Raw genomic sequence first — 22,071 nt, 5'->3', positions numbered from 1 at the left:
GAAATAGTTCAGAGGTTTAAGTGCCTGCCTGGCAACCACAGAGTCCTGAGTTTGATCCCTGATACCAAAAAAAGAGAAAAAAAAAAATAAGGTAAAGATCTTATTATTGTGTAAAAGTAAATAGAATTAGAATAGCAAAAGAATGAGCCAGAAAGAGAGAAAAGGAAAAAGTTAAATACAAACAAGACTGAAAAATAAGAAAAAGTCAAATTCCAGACAACCAGTATTGGAAAGAAAAAGAGAAGTGAGTCAAAGAACTTTCTCTGGGCTGGGGAGATAACTCAGTGGTCTAAGCACCTGCCTGGAAAGCACAAAGACCTGAGTTCAGTGCCTGGTACTGCATGCTGTACTGGCTCCAGAACTGGGGGTGGTGATGTAACCTGTAATCCCAGCACTGGGGAACCTTTGACAGGAAGACCACTATGAGCCTGAGCTGTAGTGAGACCCTGTATCAAATAAATGAATAGGTAAAATTTAAAAAATATTTGTCTGAATTTTTAAATGACTACCCCCCCAACTTTTAACCCAGGCATGTGTCACTATACCCATCCTTTTATTGCATTGTTTACATGATTTAGATACTGCGTATAGAATTCAGTATCACAATTGCTTTTTTAAAAACAAATTTTAAGAGTTTTTTTTTTTTTTTTTTTTTTTTTTTTGGCGGAACTGGGGATTGAACTCAGACCCTTGCTCTTGCCTGGGAAGCATTTATTCTGCTGAGCCTCCCTGCCCCACAATTTAAAAGTTTTAAATGAAGTCATGAGTGGTGCTCAGAGTAGGCACTGTCATCTTCCTGCCTGTGCCTCCAGCTCTGACCATTTCTGTGCAGTACATCACCCTTAGCTCCGCAGTCCTCGTGCTGCATCACATAGAGGTTTTTTCCTTCCCAAGTCCTTGGTACTTGTATTAGTCAGTGCTCACTAGAGAAAATTTAATTATATATATATATATATATATATATATATATATATATATATATATGATAGTTTACAGTGGATGCAGGTATGGAAGAGTGCAAAAGGGCTATTTATACATAGGGGATCCAGTCAAAAGTTGAGGGCTTGGAGCTCACTGTAAAGTCCCACACAAGTCAATATCAGGAAACCAAAGGGTCTGTGCTAAAAGCTGAAGAGAGTGGCCAGCACAGCTCACCTAGGGTTCTGGGGCCAGCACAGCGTGCAGTACCAGGGATCTAACCCGAGTCCTTGTGCTTGCCAGGCAGGTGCTTAGACTGCTGAGCCATCTTCCTGGCCATTTTTGTATTTTAAGTCAGGCTCTTGTAGGCTGCCTAGGTTGGCTTCAGATGTTCACTGTTGCCTCAGCTTTTTACTTAAGAGTTCACAGGCATGTACCACTGCACCTGGCTGTCATGTCTTTGTATGGAGAAATTTCAATAATTTGAAGGTTGAATTTGTCATGTGTCCTGTAAGTTTTATATCATGCATAGAAGTCTTTTATAGCTAAAAGTACAAAGACTTACCTGTATCATGTGTGTGCATGTGTATGATGCTACAGTATATCTTTTTGTTTTCTTTCTTTTCTTTTCTTTTTCTTTTTTTTTTTTTTTTTTTTCAGAACCAGGGATTGAACTCAGGCCCTTGCGCTTGCCAGGGAAGTGCTTATTCCACTGAGCCATCTCCCTGGCTACTTTTTTGTTTTTAACTTAGGTCTGACATCATTTGTACTGGAAGGGTTTTTTTACTGAAAACTCATTTAGGCTCTAAGTCCCAACCCTGGGCTACAGTAGTGTTTCACAACTCCATCTGCAAGTCAAACTGTTGTGTCTCTCATTTTTAACTTATCCATTGCTTATGTATGTTACATTATGTTCTCTGAATATGGTATGCAGTGGTTAAATAATGTACATAGTTTTTGGTTAAAGTTGCACAGTTTTTTTTTATAGTATCGTAAGAGAAGTGGATGTATAATTTTATATTCTGTCTATTAGTCATTACTGGGACAAATTGCCTGATATACACAGCTTAAAGAATGAGAGATTTATTTTGGCTCAGTTTTGGGAGTAAACCCATGCTCAGCTGGATCCAGGGCAAAACATCGTGATGGGAAGGCATAGCAGAGGAAAGCTGCTCATTTCATCATAGCCCAGAAACAGAGTAAGAAGGAAGCGTCTGGCCCAAGGACAAGATAGCTGTTGTAGCTGCACTCCCCAAGTGGCCTACCTCTTCTAGTAGGCCCCCCATCCCAGTAGGCCAATTGAGCGATGACCTCTCTGTAGATTCATCCATTAACATTTTCATTGTCCAGTCATCTGTTGAAGCCCCACCTCAGAACATTGACAGACCCTTCCTATTTAAACCATGATTATGCTTTTTAAATGTAACCATACAGGGAACTCTTCTACTCATCATTACAACAGCTGAAAAATAGAAGCTAATATTTAGTTAACACCTCTTTATTGGGAATCCTTCCCATAGTGAGGACCCCTGCAGTAAGTACCCAATCTCCCGCCCAGAGTATGGTGTATGATGGGAAAGGAAGGAAAGAGCAAGAGACAAAGTGGACCATCAGTTGCTGTCTAGAAACAAAAGGTCCTGAATCTACAGCTACCTAGCATTTTATTAGTCAAGGGAGGGAGTAGGGTGCTCTTTTTGGTACATTGTAGCAGCAGTAGTAGAATGGACAAGTTTAATATCCTAAAAGAAACAAGCCAAGATCCATCTCTACACTTGAGTGCTCTTGACCTAGTCTCTTGACCTGGAGGAAACAGGATTTCAGTATTCCACAACTAGCACACAAGACAGGCAGGTTAAAGAGAGTCTAGGACAGATACTGTGTCAATTTATAACTCATGGTCCCTAATGCCTCTGCACCATCTTGCATGTATCATTTCACTGCTGTGTAAGTACAGTAACCAAAACATGTGAGTGTCCCCTGTAACCATTTGAACTATATGCAAACCAGTCTTACTGTCAAAACGGAGATTTGGTTATCTGAGGAGTCAGCAGTACATAATTCTTTACATGTGTGATCTGAAATTGTCACTGTCCTCTTTATTAATCTGTAGAGCCACTGGCCACTGTTGCAATCTGGGTTCATCAGGGTTCTGCATTTCCAGTCATCTGTGGTCTCTCCCATTATGCTGCCTGTGCTCTTGAAGAAGAGCTGGAGATCTTGTGTTCAGTGTGTGCATACAGCAATCTGGGAGAAATCTTACCCCTGGCTATCTCCTGATGTGGTGGAAAGATGGTGGTTGGCTTTGGAGTTTGTTGAGCTGTCCCTTGCCCTCATAGCCAAAGCTTATTTTATTAAGTGTAAGAAAATTTATTGGGGAATTGAAGTAGCTCCTGAGAGAGGAGGAGTCCCAGATGGGTTGCCCTTGTACCCACTTATTTGAGAAAGTTTCAGAGAAAAATCATGAGATGGGTACAACATAGTTCAAAACTATAGTGTGGCTAATATTGATCCAGTAGTAGCAAGTGCACATGGATGACATCATTAGCTTTGGTTGATAATCTATAGTCATAGTGTTATTTCTAGTTTTAAGTTTAGTAGTCTTAGTGGCCCACTCCTAATGAAATAATTCATTTATTTATACGGGAAATCTCAAAAGGGAGGCACCAACAATCTCAAGCTTCCATTTAGCCCTCAGGGAAGTATATAAATTTGGTCATTGTGACTAATAATTTTCAGATGTGCCTCTGAATATACTTGTTTATAATATACTTTAAAAATTATTAACCTCTAGTCTCTTATTATTGGAGTAACATTGTCAGGACTGTACAGTACTTAGGAACCTTTTAGTGTTACAGTGTAATTGCATAGCAATGACAGAATGATAAGCCTGACAAGGTAAGTGCATCATTTAGCTCACTGTCTGATGCTGACTTGATAAGTACCTCGTAGCACAAGTAGCAGGAACACAAGAGAAAGGCAGGTATCTGAGTTGAGAAGAAAGGTTATCACCATAAGCAACTCTCGCTTTGTATCATAGAAGACCAGGGCTGGTGAGATATCTGAGCAGACTTAAGTGCCTGCTTAGGTAAGTAGAGGAACCAAGGTTCCATCCATGACACCACACAAATGCGCGGCCCTACCCCCAGGCATGCTGAGCCAGCTGAGACTGGGTGTGGTGGCGCATGCCTGTAATCCCAGTTCTGGGGAGGCTGAAAGCAGGAGGATCACTAAAAGTCCGAGCTGCATAATATCAAACACATAAAAAAAGAACGATATCATAGAGCGCATGTATACCCAGAAGGCATGAATACATTTAGTACATCGTGAAATTAGCAACAGTGAATATCACAGCTATGTGGAAATTTTTGTCTCAATTTCATACCAAGAGTATCTTTTAATTGGAAAACCTTGAGAAACTTTTGATGATAATCATTATAAACATATTACAGTACTATTGTGTGTCTTGCATAAGGTGATGTAAATTATTGGGGTCTGTTGAGATTAGGGAGCTAAAAGAGGTACTTTTGCAGGTGAGGTCCCCCAGCATGTGGAACCAACAGCAGCAAGCAGCAAGCATTTTTGTTGTCCAGCTCATATATATGAGCTGTTATCAAGTTTATATTCTTGTGTACTTTCGTAACTGTGTAGTACATGTTTGGTTGTTGTTAATGGTTTGTGTCTAGCTTTTTCCTCAAGGCCTCATGTAGTCATGGGGTGGGGACTTCCTAGAGTTTGAGATTAACTCATGATCCACTGAGATTATGGGTTTTAGTACTGCTGAGATTATGGATATGAGTATTTTCCCCAGACTGGAGCAGAGAGCCTGAATGCAATTTAAGAGAGACAGACTTCCTCTCTATTGCCTTTATTGCCGCTACTCCTCCCCATTTTGCTCTTGCTCTTTGCTGCTGCTATGAAAGGTTGCTGTCTGCCATGTCGCACTCTGCCTTGGAGCCAGCTGAGTATGGACTGAAACCTCCAGTAACCCTTCCTTCATTTTGGGTATTGGGTATTTGTCCCAGCAACAAGAGAAGAGTAACTGAGAGAGTTGTCTATGCTAAGTCATGCTTATGTAAGTGTACCCCATTGTGCTCCTGCACTAGATAGCAGGGTCATATCCTTGTGCTTCTCAGATACCCTGGCCCTTGAGTCAATCTGTGGCTCCCCACAAGTTTCCATTAGTGAATAAAGTGTCGAATAGATGTTTCCAAGCAACTGCTCCTTTACTGTCCAAAGGAATTATTAACAGTTTCCCAAACATGAGGGATTCCCATTTAATTATCTTAACAGATTTTTAGATGACCTGTGAGTGAGACCAGTAAAAGACTCCCAAGTTATTGGACACAGACAGCATAGGCATTGTACTTGTAAAAGCAGTTTTGGCATCATTTTAATCAGGTGGCACCGTGGCTGGAAGCATGCCTTTAACTCGAATGACAACTTATCTAAAAGACCAATGGATATAAATATTTTAAAAACCTAAAAAGAAAAAGAAGACAAAAATTACTCTGCTCAAACAAAACAGCTGTAAATATTGCAGCTGATCACAATTTGAACAGACACACTGCACACATAAGATAATTGTTAACAGACTAGAGTACACTCAGATGTATTTGGCCAAGTTGAATTACAGTACTACTTTTAAAAAATTTGTTGTTTTTATTAATTGATACAGGGTCTCGCTCCACAGCTCAGACTCATAGTGATCCTTCTATTTCAGCCTCCCCAGCACTGGGATTGCAGATGTGTGCCAGCATGCCTGGTTTCAGGGCCCAGCACAGTGCTCCTAGGATTCCAAGACCAGCACAGCATGCAGAACTGGGAATCGAACTTGGGTCCTTGCACTTTCCAGACAGGTGCTTAGACCACTGAGCTATCTTACCAGCCCTGCAATACTTGTACAGTTGAAAAAGAGAAAAACTTGCAGGGGGCAGCAGTTTGTTTCTTAGCTGAGACCTCTGTCCTAGCAATACTTTTGCAGGAGATCTGGTTGGTTATTGTTTTCACTTGTTTCTGGCCCTATAATTATATCAAGACGTATCTAAAGAGGGGTTCTGTCTTACCAGCAGAGGGAAAAGTCCAAACCTGTAGCTCAACTGTTGATGGAGGTTGAAGAGAAGGCTCTAACAGTGCATCTCTGGTCACCCTGGAACAGACAATACCAGGCCATCACTGGGAGTTAATCTCATACCTCAGGAGTGCAAGAGGGGCTGATGAATGAGTGAATTCTCTCCTGACTACCTAGTTCAGCTACTGGGGCTTAATTCCCCTGAGGAGCCCTTGGGTCTGCACCAGGGAGTCACCCCAGCCTTGGTCTCTTTGTGGCTTTCAGCTCTCACTGGTTCCATGCAACCAGAGATTTGTCTCCAGAAAGAAATCCAGCTGCCTGTCTGACTTCAGTGGGATTAAGTAAAAGGTACTGAGGAACCTGTTCTCTGCTTTGAGAGTGGCAGCTGCTCTAAGAGTGTTTAACTAGCTGGCAGAGGAACTACTGTTTCTTAGAGCTCTATAAGGGACAGATAGAGATTACATACATGTATATTTCCTGGATATAATTCACTGTATAGCATTTTACAAATTCACATTTTTGGTTAGTGTCAAAGTCTGCTAGAGGAGCCACAGTGTTACCTTTCCCCAGCGCCACTGTCTAAAATAAGACAACAAGACAGCACCTTGTAATCATCAAACAAGTCAAGCAAGGAATACAAGTAAACTGCAGTTAAGTCCAGCTAGTAAGTCTAAAGCAGGAATGCAGTATCCTGCCTACAAAAATAAAATGTGCCATTGAAGAAACATAATGTAGTTTTCTCAATGTAAGTATATCATTTGACAGAAAACAAGACATAAAAAGCCAAGCATAAAAACCATGGCATAAGTAACTGGCAAGCAAGAATGACAATTTCTCTTTGTCAGAATCCATGAAACAAAAGCACACTCTCATAGTTATCTTGGTGGGACTGCCAAAATGATATAGTGGAAAAATATGTAAATTCTAGCATATTAGATCAAAGATAGGCCAAGTTCATGTTCCCTGAAGTAGAAAAATGAATTCTAAGAAATGGTGGAGGTTAAGACTGGGAAAGTTTACTGGGGGATGGAAATAGCTCCTGAGAGATAGGAAGGGTGCCAGGTGGTGGGTGGCCCAGCCAAAGTTTAAATGAGGGGCCGGGGAGGTAACTCAGTGGAATAAGCACTTGTCTGGCAAATGCAAGGGCCTGAGTTCAATCCCCAGTTCTGCTAAAAAAAAAAAACACAAAAAACCAAAAAAACAGTTTACATGAAGAGCATGCATGACTTGTGAAACCTTTGGATGTTTTGTCCTCTGTTGCAGGTCCCTGGAATAGTGCAAAGGAAAGAAAGCTATGAACTCCTCTAATTTAATTTTAGGCAACAGTTTAAATTGCTTTTTGTGATTTGCTTTTTAAGTTTCTTGGAGGTGGCAGTGGATAGCAACAATGATTACTTTTGTTTCTAACTTCCTGCTTTTTTCCTTCCTAGACCTTAGTTATATAGCAGGAGGCAGGCAAAGGAAGGAGAAAGAGGAGATGGGCATGATGGTCCACACGCTACCCAATCATCCTCTGCAAGGCTGGGGAACTGTTCTAGTGCAGTTGAACTTCTATTGTGAAGGCACAGCCCTCTCTATCAGATTGTGATGGTGGTTTTCTTCTTTTGAGTTGTAGTCTGGGTCACAGTGCTGTAGGTGTTACTTCATATTTCATGCTCGCAGTGTCTCTGAAATGGGTCTTATTATTGACCCTATTTCCCTAAGAGGAAAGTGAGACTTAGTGAGTTTAATTGGCTTATACATAATCACAGTTAAGCTCTAAGTATCCCTTGCCTCAATAGCTTGTGTGCAGCTATTAATCATTGATAACTGCATTGACACTTAGAATAGATATCCCTGTTTCTTAAAAATTCTGTGTGTGTGTGTGTGTGTGTGTGTGTGTGTCTCACTGGCGTATGCTTTTGAGTTCTTGAAGCCATTTTCTTTTTCTGGAGTAAGATGCAATCTCAGTGTTTGTTTGGATTTGCATTTCTCTAATGGGCAAAGATACTGAGCACTTTTTCATATACATATTGGCTCTCTGTACTTCTTTTGAGAAATGGCTATTTCAGTTGCTCATTTTTTTGATTGTGTCTTATTTTTTGTAGGGGTCTAATTTTTCAGATTTCTTTATGCATTCTAAATGTTAGTCCTCTGATGAGTAGATGGCAGATTTTTTGTTCCAATTGTTGTTTCTTTTTTCCTTTGCTGTGCAGAAGGTTTTAAATTTGATATGATCTCATTTGTTGATTCTTGCTGGTAGTCCCCATGCAATTGATGTTCTGTTCAGGAAGCTTGTGCCTATACCTGTGTCTTGAAGAATCAATATTATCTTCCAGCAGATTAAGTATTCTCTGTTTTTATATCTAGCTCTTCGATCCATTTTGATTTCATTTTAGTACATGCTGAAAGATACGGATCTAGAGTCAGTCAAGATCTGGCATGTGGATAGCCAGTTTTCCCAGCACCATTTATTAAAGAAGTCTTTTTTCCAGCTTATGGTTTTAGCCCCTTTGCCAAAAACAAAACAAAACAAAACAAAACAAATAATGACTGAAAATGCCAGGACATTGTTTCTACATCCTCAGTTCTATTTTTTTTTTTTTTTGTGCCAGTACCATGCTATTTTTATTATGATAGCTTTGTTGTATAACTTGAAATCTGGGATTATGATACGTCCTACTTTCCTCTTTTTAATCAGGATTGCTGTGGCTCTTCTGGGTCTATTCTCTTCCCATAAAAATTTTAGGATTTTTTTCTAGCTCTGTGAAGAATGTTGTTGGTATTGCATTAAATCTATACATCATTTTTGGTAATATGATTAATTTGACAATATTGGTCTGCCCACCTGTGAAAGGGTTATCCTTCCGTTTCTGATGTCTACTTCACTCTTTTTTCAGAATACTGCAGTTTTGTTATAGAGGTCTTTCACTTCCTTGTTAGATGCTTAGATATTTGATTTAATTTTTTTTTTTTAAGCTACCATGAATGGGATTGTTTCCTGACTTCTTGTTTGGCTTGTTTATTTTTGGTGTACTGAAACACTTGAGTTTTGTGTGTTGCTTTTATGTCCTGCCACAGCTACGTTTATTAGTTCTGAGTATTTCTGTGGAAGAGTTTAGATCCATGTAAAGGATCATGTTGTTGTCCAGTAAGGATAGTTTGCCTTCTTCCTTCCTGTTCAGATCCCTTTTCTTTTTCCTGATTGAGCTATTTATTTATTTAATTTTGTTTTTGTCTTTTTGAGACAGAGTTTTGCTGTGCAGTTCAAGCTGGCCTTGAACTTATTTGTAGCCCTGCTTGACCTCAAACTCTTAGCAATCCTCCTGCTTCAGCCTCCTGAGTGCTGTATTATAGGCGTGCACCACCACACTTGGCTGAGCTTTTTATTTCATATAAATGAAGTAAAGGTTAAAATGCTATCATGGCTATTGTTTTTCACTTGTAGTTCTGCTTATTACAAATTAATTGAGTGACAAATTCTTCATTATTTGGTTTTAACCTCTTGAACATAGTATGTCTGGGATCATACACTGAAGAACTGATAGTTTTTGAAAGTGATTTATAGCTGGTGTATACCTTTACTGTTTAGAAGTGAAGAGGGGAAGAGTTGTTTTCAGAAAGTTAGAAATCAAGTGCTGAGCGACAATAATTTGTAGATGAGAAAGCACTTGGGACAGAGTTCTAGAATACATCACAGATTGCTGTAACTGATGAATGAGAAACCGACCGTTCCCACCTGAAGGAATTTACGCCCACGGGGGCTCAGAGAAGCACTCTCAGGGGCACAGTGGGAAGGGCCTTCCTCCTCAGGTTTGTCCTGAGTGCCTGAAGCTGCTTTTGTTCCTTCCACTTTACAGGTATGGAAACTGAAGCACAGATACACAGACATTCTGTGATTTGTCCAAGGTCACATAGCTGTTGAAAATTGGAGCTGAGATTTCACTGTGCAAGCCCGAAGTTAGAGCCTTAACAGTGTGCCTCTTTAGTAAGTGGTCTGTCTTTAGGTGGCAATGTTATCTTTAAAGAAACGTCATTAATGCCTTTTCTTCTTTTCAAGTGGCTCAGAGAGGTGGCATTGTTTACTCTTAATTACTTATTCATCCTCAGAAAGAAGTCCCTTACCTGTTTGCTTAGGACAGTGATTATGCTGCATGAACAGTAAAAACTTTTCACGTTAGAAAATTTACTATCTGTGTACCTTTGGGGAGCAGAAATAAATTGAGGGTTCATAGAATGTAGAGCTTATTTACAGGCTTTATTTTCCTTTGGTTCCCCAGATTTACAGACATAGAGAGGGCACCGTGTGGGTTTTAAGGACCATTGGCAGCGGGGAAGGTAAGCAGCATGAGTCAGGGACCCCCCAGTAACTGCCGCCTGGGCGGGAGCCGCTGCCTGGGGAACGCAAGGCTGGCTGGGCTTCGTGGGCAGTGTGAGGCTCTTGCTCAAGAGCACTCTGTTCAGCCGATGCGAAGAGCAAAACAGAACTAAAAGCACATTTAAATACAAACACATAGGCTCCTTTAAAGAAACTTTTTAGTAGGTAGTTGTTGCTAATATGTTTTCCTTGTCTTTTTTGTGGTGCTGAGGTTTGAACTTCTTAGAGCCTTGTGTGTGCTTGGCAAGTCTTTGCCATACAGGTTTATCTCAAGCACTTTAAAATAATATTTTTATTTTTCCTAATAATGTTTTTATTTTGAGTTAGGGTGTAGCTAAGTTGCTCAGGCTGACCCCAAACTTGCCATCCTCCTGCTTCAGCCTCTTTAATAGCTGGGGTTATGGACACATACTACTGCCTCACCCAACTCTAGTATACAGTGTACTAAAAACACATATCCATCAGGAAAAGGAAAACTTGTATAAGCATTACAATACTGAATTTAATGACATATCATGGGATTAATGCAATTATCTTCAGTCCTAGGACAAGAGGTGCTCAAAGTGGTGGCATTAGCGTGCAGACATTTATTAGTACGCTGTATGCAGTTTTTTGGCAGGCTCTGTGTTTTCTGCCCTGTAATACATCAGTGTCTATTGAATGCCTATGAGGAGACCAGGCTTAGGCTAATGTTGATTGCTGTTTCTTAATCTACGCCGACATAATTTTTGTTTTGTTTTCATAGTGGCCTGTACTTCCAGAATACTGTTATTTTTGAAGAAATCTTTGTTATTAGAGTAGATATGGCCTTGGGATTCACTTGGTCTATCTTTAATTTGTACAAAAAAAGTTCAGAATTATAGTATCTCTTCTCTGCCTGATGCTTTTGAGACACCATTTGATATAACTGTGTCCACTTTGTGACAGATCTTATCTGCAGCTTTGAGATGGAGACCTGCGGTGATCAGGCCTAGAGAGCTGCTTGTCAGTAGAGCTGAGCCTAGAGCCCGGGCCTCCTGACCTGTGCTCAGGTTTGCTGCTGCTGCTGCTGCTCAGACCCCCATAGACTTTTGACAGTTGTATATGTCACAGTTGGCTCACCTAACATTCACAAATGTCTGCATTTTCTGCTTTCAAAGGATAGATTAATCCCTGAGTGCTACATTTAAGCAAATCAGCTGTTTTACTTAGCAATGAGACTTACCTTGTGTCTGAAGCTGATGAGTAGTAGTATTTACTTCTTTACTAAAATAAATATGGGGCTTGAAACCAGTATGTTTTCTTTTTTTCTTTTTCTTTTGGCGGAACCAGGGATTGAACTCAGATCCTCGCGTTTTCCCGTCAAGCGCTTATCCTACTCAGCCATCTCCCCGGCCCCAGTATGTTTTCTTTTTTAAGTTTTTTTAACATTGCAATAGAAGTGCACTTTTTTGTTTTTTGTATTGTAGGGAAGGGCCTACGTGTGTTCAGGGTCTTGCTACTAGATTGGATTTGTAGTGGAATAAGGGTTTTGTTTTTTTTTTCCTTCCTCGAATGCCTTCAGGGCACTTTTGGCCAGCGGGGGAGAGTTGTGAGGTTCGAACTCCAGGAACCTGAGGCTGACAGCTTTGTGGAAGCAGCCACTTAAAGGACTGAGCTAGGGCCAGGCCCCCCAGATTGGATTTGTAGTGATCCACCTGTTTACAACTTCCTAAGAGCTGGGATTACAGGCATATGCCATTGTGCCCAATCTTAATTGCTGTCTCAGCGTGCCCTGGGGGCGGGGCCAGCATGACAGGCCTAGGGATCAAATCCCTGGCTTTAATCTGCTGAGCTATTTGGCTGGCCCTCTGCACTTGTTGATAGAGGCATTTCTTATGGTTTATAAAACTTAAAGTACTGGACCCAGAGTATTTTTAATTAATTCTGTTCTTATATCTCCTAATTTATATTTTATGAAGCAAATTTACAGTGTACTGTAGTGCAGGAAAGGCATGGCTCACAAAGCTTTCTAGCATCGAGCATGCAGCGCAGGGCACACCTGGGTACCCCCTAGAGGTTCGGGGATGGAGTGAGGCAAGTATCGTGACGGGAGAAGACAAAGGAGTGGCCAGGTGCTTTTCTCCTTGGCACTTACTTCTTCTTGGAGAGAAAATACAGGCATTTGAGTATGTGTGAAGAATTATTCCAGGACTCTCGCTGAATATCAGAGTGCATGAACAGCCACTCTGGCAACATATGCCTGTAGTACATGCAGTACATACCTGTCAAATGCCCCCGCATTCAAGGGCTGAGGCACAAAAGTTCTAAATTTGAGGGCTGTCTTGACTATATAGCAGGAACTTGTTTCAAAACAAGAGTTGTGTTATGGAAATAGTTGTGCTGTGTCTTAAAGGGAATAATGAAAAGGAAAAAGCCTGTGCGTGTTTAGTACAGATGCAGCTCCCTACCCCTGTATTTTCAATCCCTGAGTGCAAGGCTGCGGACCTAGAGGCCCACTGTTTGAATTTAGTGTTCGCAGCGTGCCTTTGGTGCTTAGCCCAAAACTGAGCAAGATTAGTTCTTGTTACGTTGAACTGCTTGTCTGCATCTGCTAATGTGTGGTCATGTGGTCTTTTGTGGACTCTTGAGGACAGGAGAGGTCCTGCACTGGAGAAGTCATCGTGTCATTCCTCTGTCCTTGCGGCATGACCACCATCAAACAGAGTGGATTTTCTTGAGCTCAGCAGATTCCATCTCTGCTGTAGTCATTCATGCCATCACCATACTTGTTCTGATCAGAACTTACTTTCTGGGCTTTTGTGTCTCTCTTTCAGGTCTAACTTCAAACTCGTGGCTGTTAATTCCAAACTCTATGCCATTGGCGGACAAGCTGTTTCTAATGTTGAGTGTTACAGTCCTGAGCAGGATTCGTGGAATTTTGTGGCACCATTACCAAATCCCCTAGCCGAGTTCTCTGCGTGTGAGTGTAAGGGGCAGATCTATGTCATTGGAGGCTACACTACCCGAGGTAAGTGTTGTGCATGTGGGAACCTCAAGAGCCTGAGGAAAGGAAACTCAGTGCTACATTTCTTATTTTTAAATTATTCATCAGCCATCACTTTCCTTTGTGGCCCCATAATCTCCTAGATCAGAAAATTTTGGACACCACTGAGTTAAAAGGATGTCACAGCACAGGTTCTTTTATGTCCTGAGTCCTTACTGACCCTGAAGTGCTAGGGCCAAAATATTGGCTATCCTTGTAGCCCTTCTATTTCTTTAATTTTTGGTCTGTAAACTTTAGTTGTTAAACATCCAGAAGAGAAGCTTAATGATACTATTAGCCTATAAGAGACAGTTGAGCTTACCATCACTATCTATCTGAATATCAAATGCCTTAGATATAACATGGAACTGCTATTTTCCAGCAACCATGGATATTCTAAAATTTAAATCCCTACAGAATATGAAAAAAACAATTACAGATGTCTGGTTAAGGTTTGCTATCGGTTGCTAAGCAACCTTGTGTCATGCGTTACTAACTTCACAAAAGTGTAAATGAAAGACAGTTTTGTTGTTAAAGGGAGAAGGAAAATAAAAAAATATATATGTATACATAAATATATATATATATATATAGCTACTTTCTCTTAGTTCACTGAGGATAAAAGTTTGTACTGATACTGGGTGTGGTGGCGCATACCTGTAATCCCAGCACTTGGGAGGCTGAAAATAGAATCATTACAAGTCCGATCTAGTAGTGAGACCCTGAACACCCTGTAGACCCTTCCCTAAAATACAGAAAAAAAATAAAAAGTTTGTACTAATACTGTTGAGATATCTATCATGTCTGTATCTTGTCCTCTGAATAACCACTACAAAGACAACGATACGCAATGTATTATTATAAACATCCTACTAACCTGTTTTGAAACTGTTTCATCACTCTTTTATCTTTTTCTCATTAAAATGAATAAAAATTATTAAAAATAAATTATTCTTTATTTTTTAAAGAGAGTGCAAAGTAGTGTTAAAACAGAAAATCCATAGTAGTGCTATATTTCTACACATTTGGAAGGGAGTGTCCTTTATGGTGGGTGTGGTTTGGACCTGAAGGCCTGGAGGACCTTGTGTGAACTTGAGAACTGAGCATGTAGGGAGCAGACATGGATTTCCTTTCTGTTCAGTCTGGCTGCTCTGACTGCGGCAGGGCTCTGGAGGGCTGTGCTGTCTGGGCATCCTTGGACATGCTTAGTCTGCCTCATCCAGCACTGGTGCCAGGGATTCTTTGCAGGTCTTTGCTTTCATTTTCTCCCTTCATAGGCAAACACACAGTTGTGGATTCCAGAGGCCCAGCCTCAGAGCCTTGTTCCTTTGTCATTGGAGCTGCAGGGATATTAGAGAGCATTTTTTCTTTTAGTCAGCAAGAGTGATTGTGCTATCAGTTAAATTATACATGGGAGTTTTTCACTTTTTTTGAGATGAGATCTCATGGTGTTACAGGCTGCCTTTAAACTCTTGAGCCCAAATGACTCTCCTGTCTTAGCCTCCTGAGAAGTAGAGGCATAGGCCTGAGCCACTGTGCCCCACTCAGGGAGTTCCCCATGGTGCCCATGCTCTTCAGTGTTAATTCCCCCCACCTCCCATTGACATTGGAGATTAAAACTAGGGCCTTGCACTTATTCTTTGCCATTGTGCTCAACCCTTGGCCTTATTTTTCATTTATTTTGGTATTTTATGGTCAGTAACTTGGAAATAAAAGACTTTTTCAGCTGCTGCACTTGGTAGGAACCCTTGGGTGATGGTGTTGGGACAGTGGAGCACAGCTAGGAAAACTTCCGCCTTCCCTTCTCTGCCCTCACCTTCCTTGAAGCATTGTCTTCGTTTCTCTTAGCCAAGGAAATGTATTTCACATTTGGTCAGTCTGATGGTACAGAGCCCAGAACTTATAGGACAGGTGTATCTGGATTCATGTCTAGCCTCTCAAGTGACAGAGTGACCACTGTATGTCAGATGGTGAAAGGATCCAGCGCTGGTGCAGGCAGGACAGGGCTCCCTAGCCTCTGCTGGTGCCAGACGTTAAGCTACAGGCAACCACTTGCTACTTCATAAGGGGCAGAGTCACACATACTAATGTAATATTCAAATAGGTGACAGATTTTTTTCACCATATCAAAAAATATGTCTTGTTTTAGAGATTTATGTTAGAGAAGTAAATGTAAATATTTCATAAGCATTTTGCTTTTTCCTTTTCCTTCCTTCCTCCCCTTTTCCCCCTTTCCCTTTCCCTCCCGTTTCCCCTTCTCTTTCTCCTCTTTCTTTTTTTTAAATATAATTTCCTTTTTCTTTTTATTAGTTTGTATTTTTAGGACAGGGTCTACAGGGTCTACAGGATCTCACTGCGTAAATCGGACTCATAGTGATCCTCTTGTTTACAGCCTCCCAAGTGCTAGGATTACAGGCTTGCTACCATGCCCAGTTTTTCCTCTTTCTTTCAACAGCAAAATACCTTAGCACTGGGCCAGGGAGATGGCTCAGTAGAATAAGTGCTTGCCTGGCTAGCACAAGGGCCTGAGTTCAGTCCCCGGTTCCGCAAAAAACAACAACAACAACAACAAAACAAAAACAAAAAAAAAAACCAAAACATTAGGTGAGAATTTGATGAGGAAATTTATGATGAAAAAGTCAGGCTTCGTAACATTTGAATCCTGTGATTAATTCTATTTAAAAAAAAAAATACCTTAGCACTTAGCATCTTGTAAATCACTGACTCCATGGGGAGGATGTCGGCAGTGTGGTGCTCTCCTGTGACTTCCATAGCAAATAAGTACAGACTTGATACCCTAAAACAGCAGACTAGAGACCAGAAGGCAGGAGTCAGGGAACCTCAGAGTCCTGCTCCTCCTGTAGGCCTTAGGGGAAGCTTCTCTTTCACTTGGTCCAGTCTCTGGTATGTCCAGACCGGGCCTTATTATTTGTGTGGTCTCTTCTTTCTCTCATTAGGACAGTTTTCATTTGATTTGGGCCATCAGAATGCTTTCATCTTAAGATCCTTAATTATGTCTGTAGAGACCTTTTGGCCTGTACAGTCCCATTCTTGGACTTTTGAGGTTGGCATTTCTAGAGACCATGCTGCAGGTGGTGCTGCAGGTGGTGCTGCAGGTGGTGCCGCCTATATCCTGCATCTTAGGAGAGGCTGTGGCAGAGGGCTCAGCACATTATGTATGAGCAGTGAGGGGTTTTAAACCTAGTTTTTCACTATTCCACATTTTCACCATTGGGGAGCTATTTTCAAAGCCCTTCTCTAGTGTCCTACACTGAATATAATTGTCAGCTTTTTCATTATAAATAATGAAAAAATGTGAGAGTAGATATTTCTTTTGTCTTCAGTTTTTGTGTTTAGGTTACAGTGATGATGTGCCTAGACAGCACAGCCTCCCACCGTCCCAAACTTCTGTGTTTGTCTCTTCTCTCAGGAGAAAGCAGCCAGGTTACACCCCTGTGAGAATTTCCAGGATTTGGTCCTCCCTAGGACCACGCGTGCTTCCTGTGGCCTGACCTCACACATGTGCCCTGTGGTTGCTCTTCGAGCAGGAGTCCCGAGTACCAACATGCAGCCATGCTGGTAGATTTCCTATTTTTCCATGACCCTGGCTAAGTAAATGTTTATTCTATTTGACCTAGAAAACCTTTCGTGTGTTTGCAGTTTTGCAAGTCACCACTGGCGCTTTCTCCCCTGGGGCCACCCACCATGATTTCTGTCCTGGGTGCCCCTGGCCAAAGACCATGTTGGGATGCTTGGGCAATGCAGATGGGTAGGTGTTTGTGTAAGGTTGAAAACTTGTTTTCTAGTCCACTGAGCAGGGCAACAGCTTGTCTTCTGAAGTTCTGCTCAGCTTTCCCAAGCACTTCCTGATGTTTCGTGTTCTGGACAAGTCATCTTGTTATTATAAAAGAAAGAAGGAAAATCAGGACTTAGAATTTTACTTTTCAAATTTCTTATGTGAGACCTCAGAGATTTGGTTTTTAAAATTTATTTTATTGGTACATTTTGATATACACAATGATCACATTCATCACAGGGAACTTGCACCTGTACATCATCTATGTTGATTCATTCCCCCCCTTCCCTTCCCTTCTCTTCAATCCTTCTTCTCCTTTCCCTTTGCAAAACATTGTTCCTGTTGTTTTCCTTTTCTTTTTTAATCTTATCCCTGTTCCCTTCCATCCTTCCCCTCTCCCTCCTTGTTCCCTCTCTTTCCTCCTTGTTTGCTCTCCCATTGGAACATTTTTTCCCTTCTTCCCACCATCTGTCCCCCACTTTGCTCCTTATGTACCCTTTAGTTTCACACAGAAGAGAGATAATGTGATAATTAAACATGTGTCTGATTTACTTCACTTAAAAGTAAGTTCTCAAGGTGTATTCATTTTCCTAAAAGTGTCTCATTCTTCATGGCAGAGTAGCATTCTTTTTTGTAGGGCAGAGTACTGGGAATCAGGACTTCATGTTTGCCCAGAAGGCACTGAGCCATGAGCTAGATCACCAGCCCCTCCATTATATATGAAAAGCGCAGTTTTTTGTCCATTCATCTGTTGATGGGCAGCTGGGCTATTTCCAAGATTTACCTATTACAAATTGTGGTGGTGTACCAGCACTCAAGAGCCTGAGACAAGGGGATAGTCACGTTTGAAAGCCCTGGGCTACATAGTGAGTTCAAGGCCAGCCTGAACTACATAGCAAGACTTATCTCAAAAGAACAACAATACCAACAATAAAAATTGTGCTGCTGTAAACAAGGGTGTGCATATGTCCCTGTGGCATAATGCTTTTAACTCTTTTGGGAAGATACCTACAAGGGGAATAGTCAGGTCAAATGGTATTTCTGTCCTAGTGTGTGAGGAATTCCACATTGATTTTCAGAGTGGGTGTACCAGTGTACATTCCCACCAACAGTGGGGAAGGGTTTTTTCCCCACATCCCCTCCAGCATGCATTATTGGTGGATTTCTTCTCTTTTCTTTTTGAGACTTGAACTCAGGACCTTGCATTTGCCAGGCAGACACTTACACCGCTGAACTATCTCCCTGGTGGTAGATTTTTGATCATAGCCATTTTTTGTGCTGTGAGGTATAATCTCAGTTTTAATTTGCATCTCTCAAATGGTCAGTAATTATTGTTATTATTATTATTATTATTTTTTTTTAGGCAGGGTCTTCCCAGGATTTAAACTCACTGTGTATGTCAGGCTGGCCTAAAACTGATGGTGATTCTCCTGCCTCAGCCTCCCAAGAGCTGGGATTAGAGGTGTGCGCACTGCACCTAACCTGATCAGTGATGTTGAACATTTTTTCATATATTTGTCATTTGTACTCTGAGAAGTATGTACTAATTTTTTGATGGGGTTTTTTAATTTAGGGTCAGATTTTTCTGAAATTGTCTATACTACATAGTAGTCCTTGGTCTGAGGAGTAGCTGATAAAAATCTTTTTCCCATTCTGTGGGGTGTTTCTTCATTTTATTGGTGATTTATTATTTTTTCTTTTGGTTTTTTGAGACACAGTCTTGTGTGTTCATAATATAGGAATCCAAATAGCAATTAAATTTTGAAGATTTTTATTAGCTGAGCTCAGCGGCCATCAGCATAGATATATCTTGCTTGTCAAACAGATTAGCACCCATCCTGCCTTTCAAAACAGTTTTTTTTTTTGCTATACATCTGGCTAGTTTTTTTCCTGTCATTGTTTAGGGTTAGTGCTTTCTCAGGGTATATTTCCTCCATATGGTAGGCCTGTTTTTACAGCTCTGGGGTCAGCTAAAGTTTATCATGGCAATACCTATGCTAAAAGTCTGGGTTTAGGCCATCACATTCCCCACTGCTTTTAGTACATAGATCAAATCATTGATTCTTCAGTTGGAAGGTTTTCATACCTAGTCTGGAGAATCAGTAGTTTCACAGATTGACTCCTACCTTGTATATATATTTTATCAAAAAATTAAGTATGAAAGGTCCTATAATAATTATCAATAGTAGTGCTACAGGTCCTAGGAGGGCAGATAGTAGCTCTGTTAGCCACGGGAAGCAAGTCTTGGAACCAATTTTGTTGATGGCAACTTTCTGTTTCTTTATCATGGAGACTATTCCTTAATTGACTACTAGCCCTATACCTAGCAGGATGGGGACTAGTATAGTGGGAGCTCTCTTATCTCTGTGTAGAGTGGGGAGGTGGAGATGGTCACACCCTCCTTCCCCTGAATACCAACACACTTGTGGCAGAGCATGGGTTAATACACGCAGTGGCTCTTTTTGGCAACCTTGATGGTGGTTGTGCTTAGGGTGACGGTGTAGGGTCCTTTCCAGTGAGCACATGAGAGAGGCAGGTTGTCTCTTTTTGCTGTAGACTTGATCACTGGTCTGGGCTTGCAGTGGGTTATCAGGTCTCTCGGGAACAGCCTGGTGATCTTGGAACAAGCAGTGGGTGGAATGCAGGAGGGGCTGCAGAGGGAGTGTGTAGCCTGCAGAGTAGACTGCAGAGCCTGTAAGGACTTAACAAGTTTCTGATTAAAATTGATGTCAGGATTTCCTCCCCCGACTTGGGGATTTAAAGGGAGTGATCCCTTGTGTCTCAATCTTTTACGTTTTCTCCAATACCAGCACCAAGAGTGGCAGTCTTCCAAATAGGATTTTAAAAGGAGCGAGCCCATCCCGGTGTGGGGTGCAGCATGACAGCAGCAGGGCCATCAGAAGCTTAGACATCTAGTCCACACCTGTCTCCTGGCACAGTTTGAACAGGGTGCTCTTCAAGGTGTGGTTTTGCTGCTATACTTGGCCCAAGCTTTTGGGGTCAGTAGGCAGTATCTAGCTTTCATTTTAGGCTTGAAACACTGGACAGACTCTGAACTACTTTACCCATGAAAGCAGGCCCATTATCTGAGCGTACTGTAATGGGGAGCCCATACCTGGGATGTTTAGTTCCATCTGTGCTTTTACCACCTCTCTGGAGGTCTCAGTTCTGGTGGGCAGGGCCTCTACCCATCCTGAGAAGGTGCAAATAAACTCTAACAAATACTTTTGTTTCCAACCATTGACTTGACCTCAGTAAAGTTCACTTCGACATCCTCCAAAGGGAAGGTTCCCTGTCAGCAGACGCCTGGTTTACACTGTGGGTTAGAAACTAGGTTATTGTTAGCACGAGTCACTCATTTGCTGGCCACTGAGGTGCACAAGGTCCAAAGCCTGGAGATACAGAAATAGTGGCCAAGCAGCCTGGTCATAGCTGTCTTTCCCAGATCGGTGTTGTCATCATGCAGTTTTCGAATCATGAAATTTCCCATGTTTTGGGAAGATTTGCCACCCGTTTTTTATGTTTCTTCTGACTTGGCCCCCAATAACTCAGTCTCTTAATATGTAGGTGGCTGAAGGAGTGGTACTACCAAGACATGTGTGTCTGGCGATGAGTCCCCCACAGCAGCTGGCTTTGCTACCAGGTCGGCAGCCCTATTGCCTTGGCCTTTTTGATGTCCAGGACAGTGTATCATTGCCACGTCAGTGGGCCACCACACTTCCTGTAACAAGTTTAAAGTCTCCTGGGAGTTTTTGATGTCTTTTTCTCCTGTGGTTAGGAGGCCTCTTTATTTTGGGCTGAAGTCGCTGGGACTTCCTTTTCACACTGTCCTTTCCACAGTCACAGCTATTGCTCCCGCCCTCCATACCCCATCTATTACCATACTGTTTCCATCTGCAAACAGGACAAGATTGGGGTCTTGGAGTGGTGTGTCCCGCAGGTCAGGTCTTGTAAAATAAATAGCCTCACGGTCTCCACACAATCTTGCTTCAGGGGTTCCAACAACATTGGAAGGAGGGATGCGGGATTAATGGCCTGAATAGTCTTTAAGAGTTAAATGGGAGTCTTTAAGGAGGGCTGCCTGGTACTGGGCTAGCCCAGAACCAGAGAGCCATCTTTTACCAAGTCCCCACAGCAGTTTTCCACTGAATAGGGCAGGAACATATTCAACTTCTGTCCCAGGGTTAATTTGTCAGCCTCCTTTACTAATACAATAGCTGCTCTAGTGGCCTGCAAGCGTAATGGCCACCCGGCAGCCACATAGTCCAGTCTTTGGACAGATAGGCCACGGGGCGCTTCCATGACCCTAAGGTTTGAGTTAAGACTCTCCTTCTAACTCCTTTTTCATGAACAAACAGCTGAAAGGGCTCTGATGTCTGTTAGGGTTAGAGCCGGAGCCCTCAAGAGCTTCTTCTTTAGTCCTCAAATGCTTTCACTTTTCCAAATTCTAATCCAAGCAGGAGGCTATTACCTTCCTTCAGGGTTTTATATAAGGGTTTAGCAACAGAGGCAAAACTTGACACCTAAAAACAACAAAAACTTACTATTCCCAGGAACTCTCCTAACTCTTTTTGGGTTCTGGGCTTCCGTAGCCCTTGCATGGCTTGGATCCGGGAGCTCGAGAAGAAGAAATGGGTTTCCCCTGTCAGGGTGAACTCAAGGAATTTCACAGCTTGAACACATATTTGAGCCTTCCTCTTAGAAATGTGGTACCCCTTATCTTGCTTTGTCCCCTCTTTACATGACTCCTGGGTCTCTAGATAACAAATCATCTATATACTGTGAGAGGAAAAAGTTAGGATTATTACCAAAAGGCACCAGATTTTTTGACAAAACTTTTTTTTTTCAAAATTTATTGATAAACAGCCATGAGACAGTTTCTAATCAAATCAGAAGTACAGTTTCAACAAATAACACACTGCATATAT

At 41.6% G+C, this 22,071-nt stretch overlaps 1 protein-coding gene across 1 annotated transcript in view; it reads left to right on the top strand.

Moving 5' to 3' along the window:
- Nucleotides 1–22,071, top strand: part of Klhl42 (kelch like family member 42) — a 37,892-nt gene that overhangs the window by 4,603 nt on the left and 11,218 nt on the right. Inside the window, exon 2 of the mRNA XM_004630279.2 lies at nucleotides 13,139–13,332. Within this exon, the coding sequence (XP_004630336.1) occupies nucleotides 13,139–13,332 (194 nt within the window). The remainder of the gene's footprint in view (nucleotides 1–13,138; nucleotides 13,333–22,071) is intronic.

The sequence above is a fragment of the Octodon degus genome, unplaced genomic scaffold (genome assembly GCF_000260255.1).
Source record: "Octodon degus isolate 3935 unplaced genomic scaffold, OctDeg1.0 scaffold00034, whole genome shotgun sequence".
Taxonomy (NCBI): Eukaryota; Metazoa; Chordata; class Mammalia; order Rodentia; family Octodontidae; genus Octodon; species Octodon degus.
The sequence above is the reverse complement of the archived record's forward strand: the minus strand, read 5'-3'. Positions and strand labels throughout refer to the sequence as shown.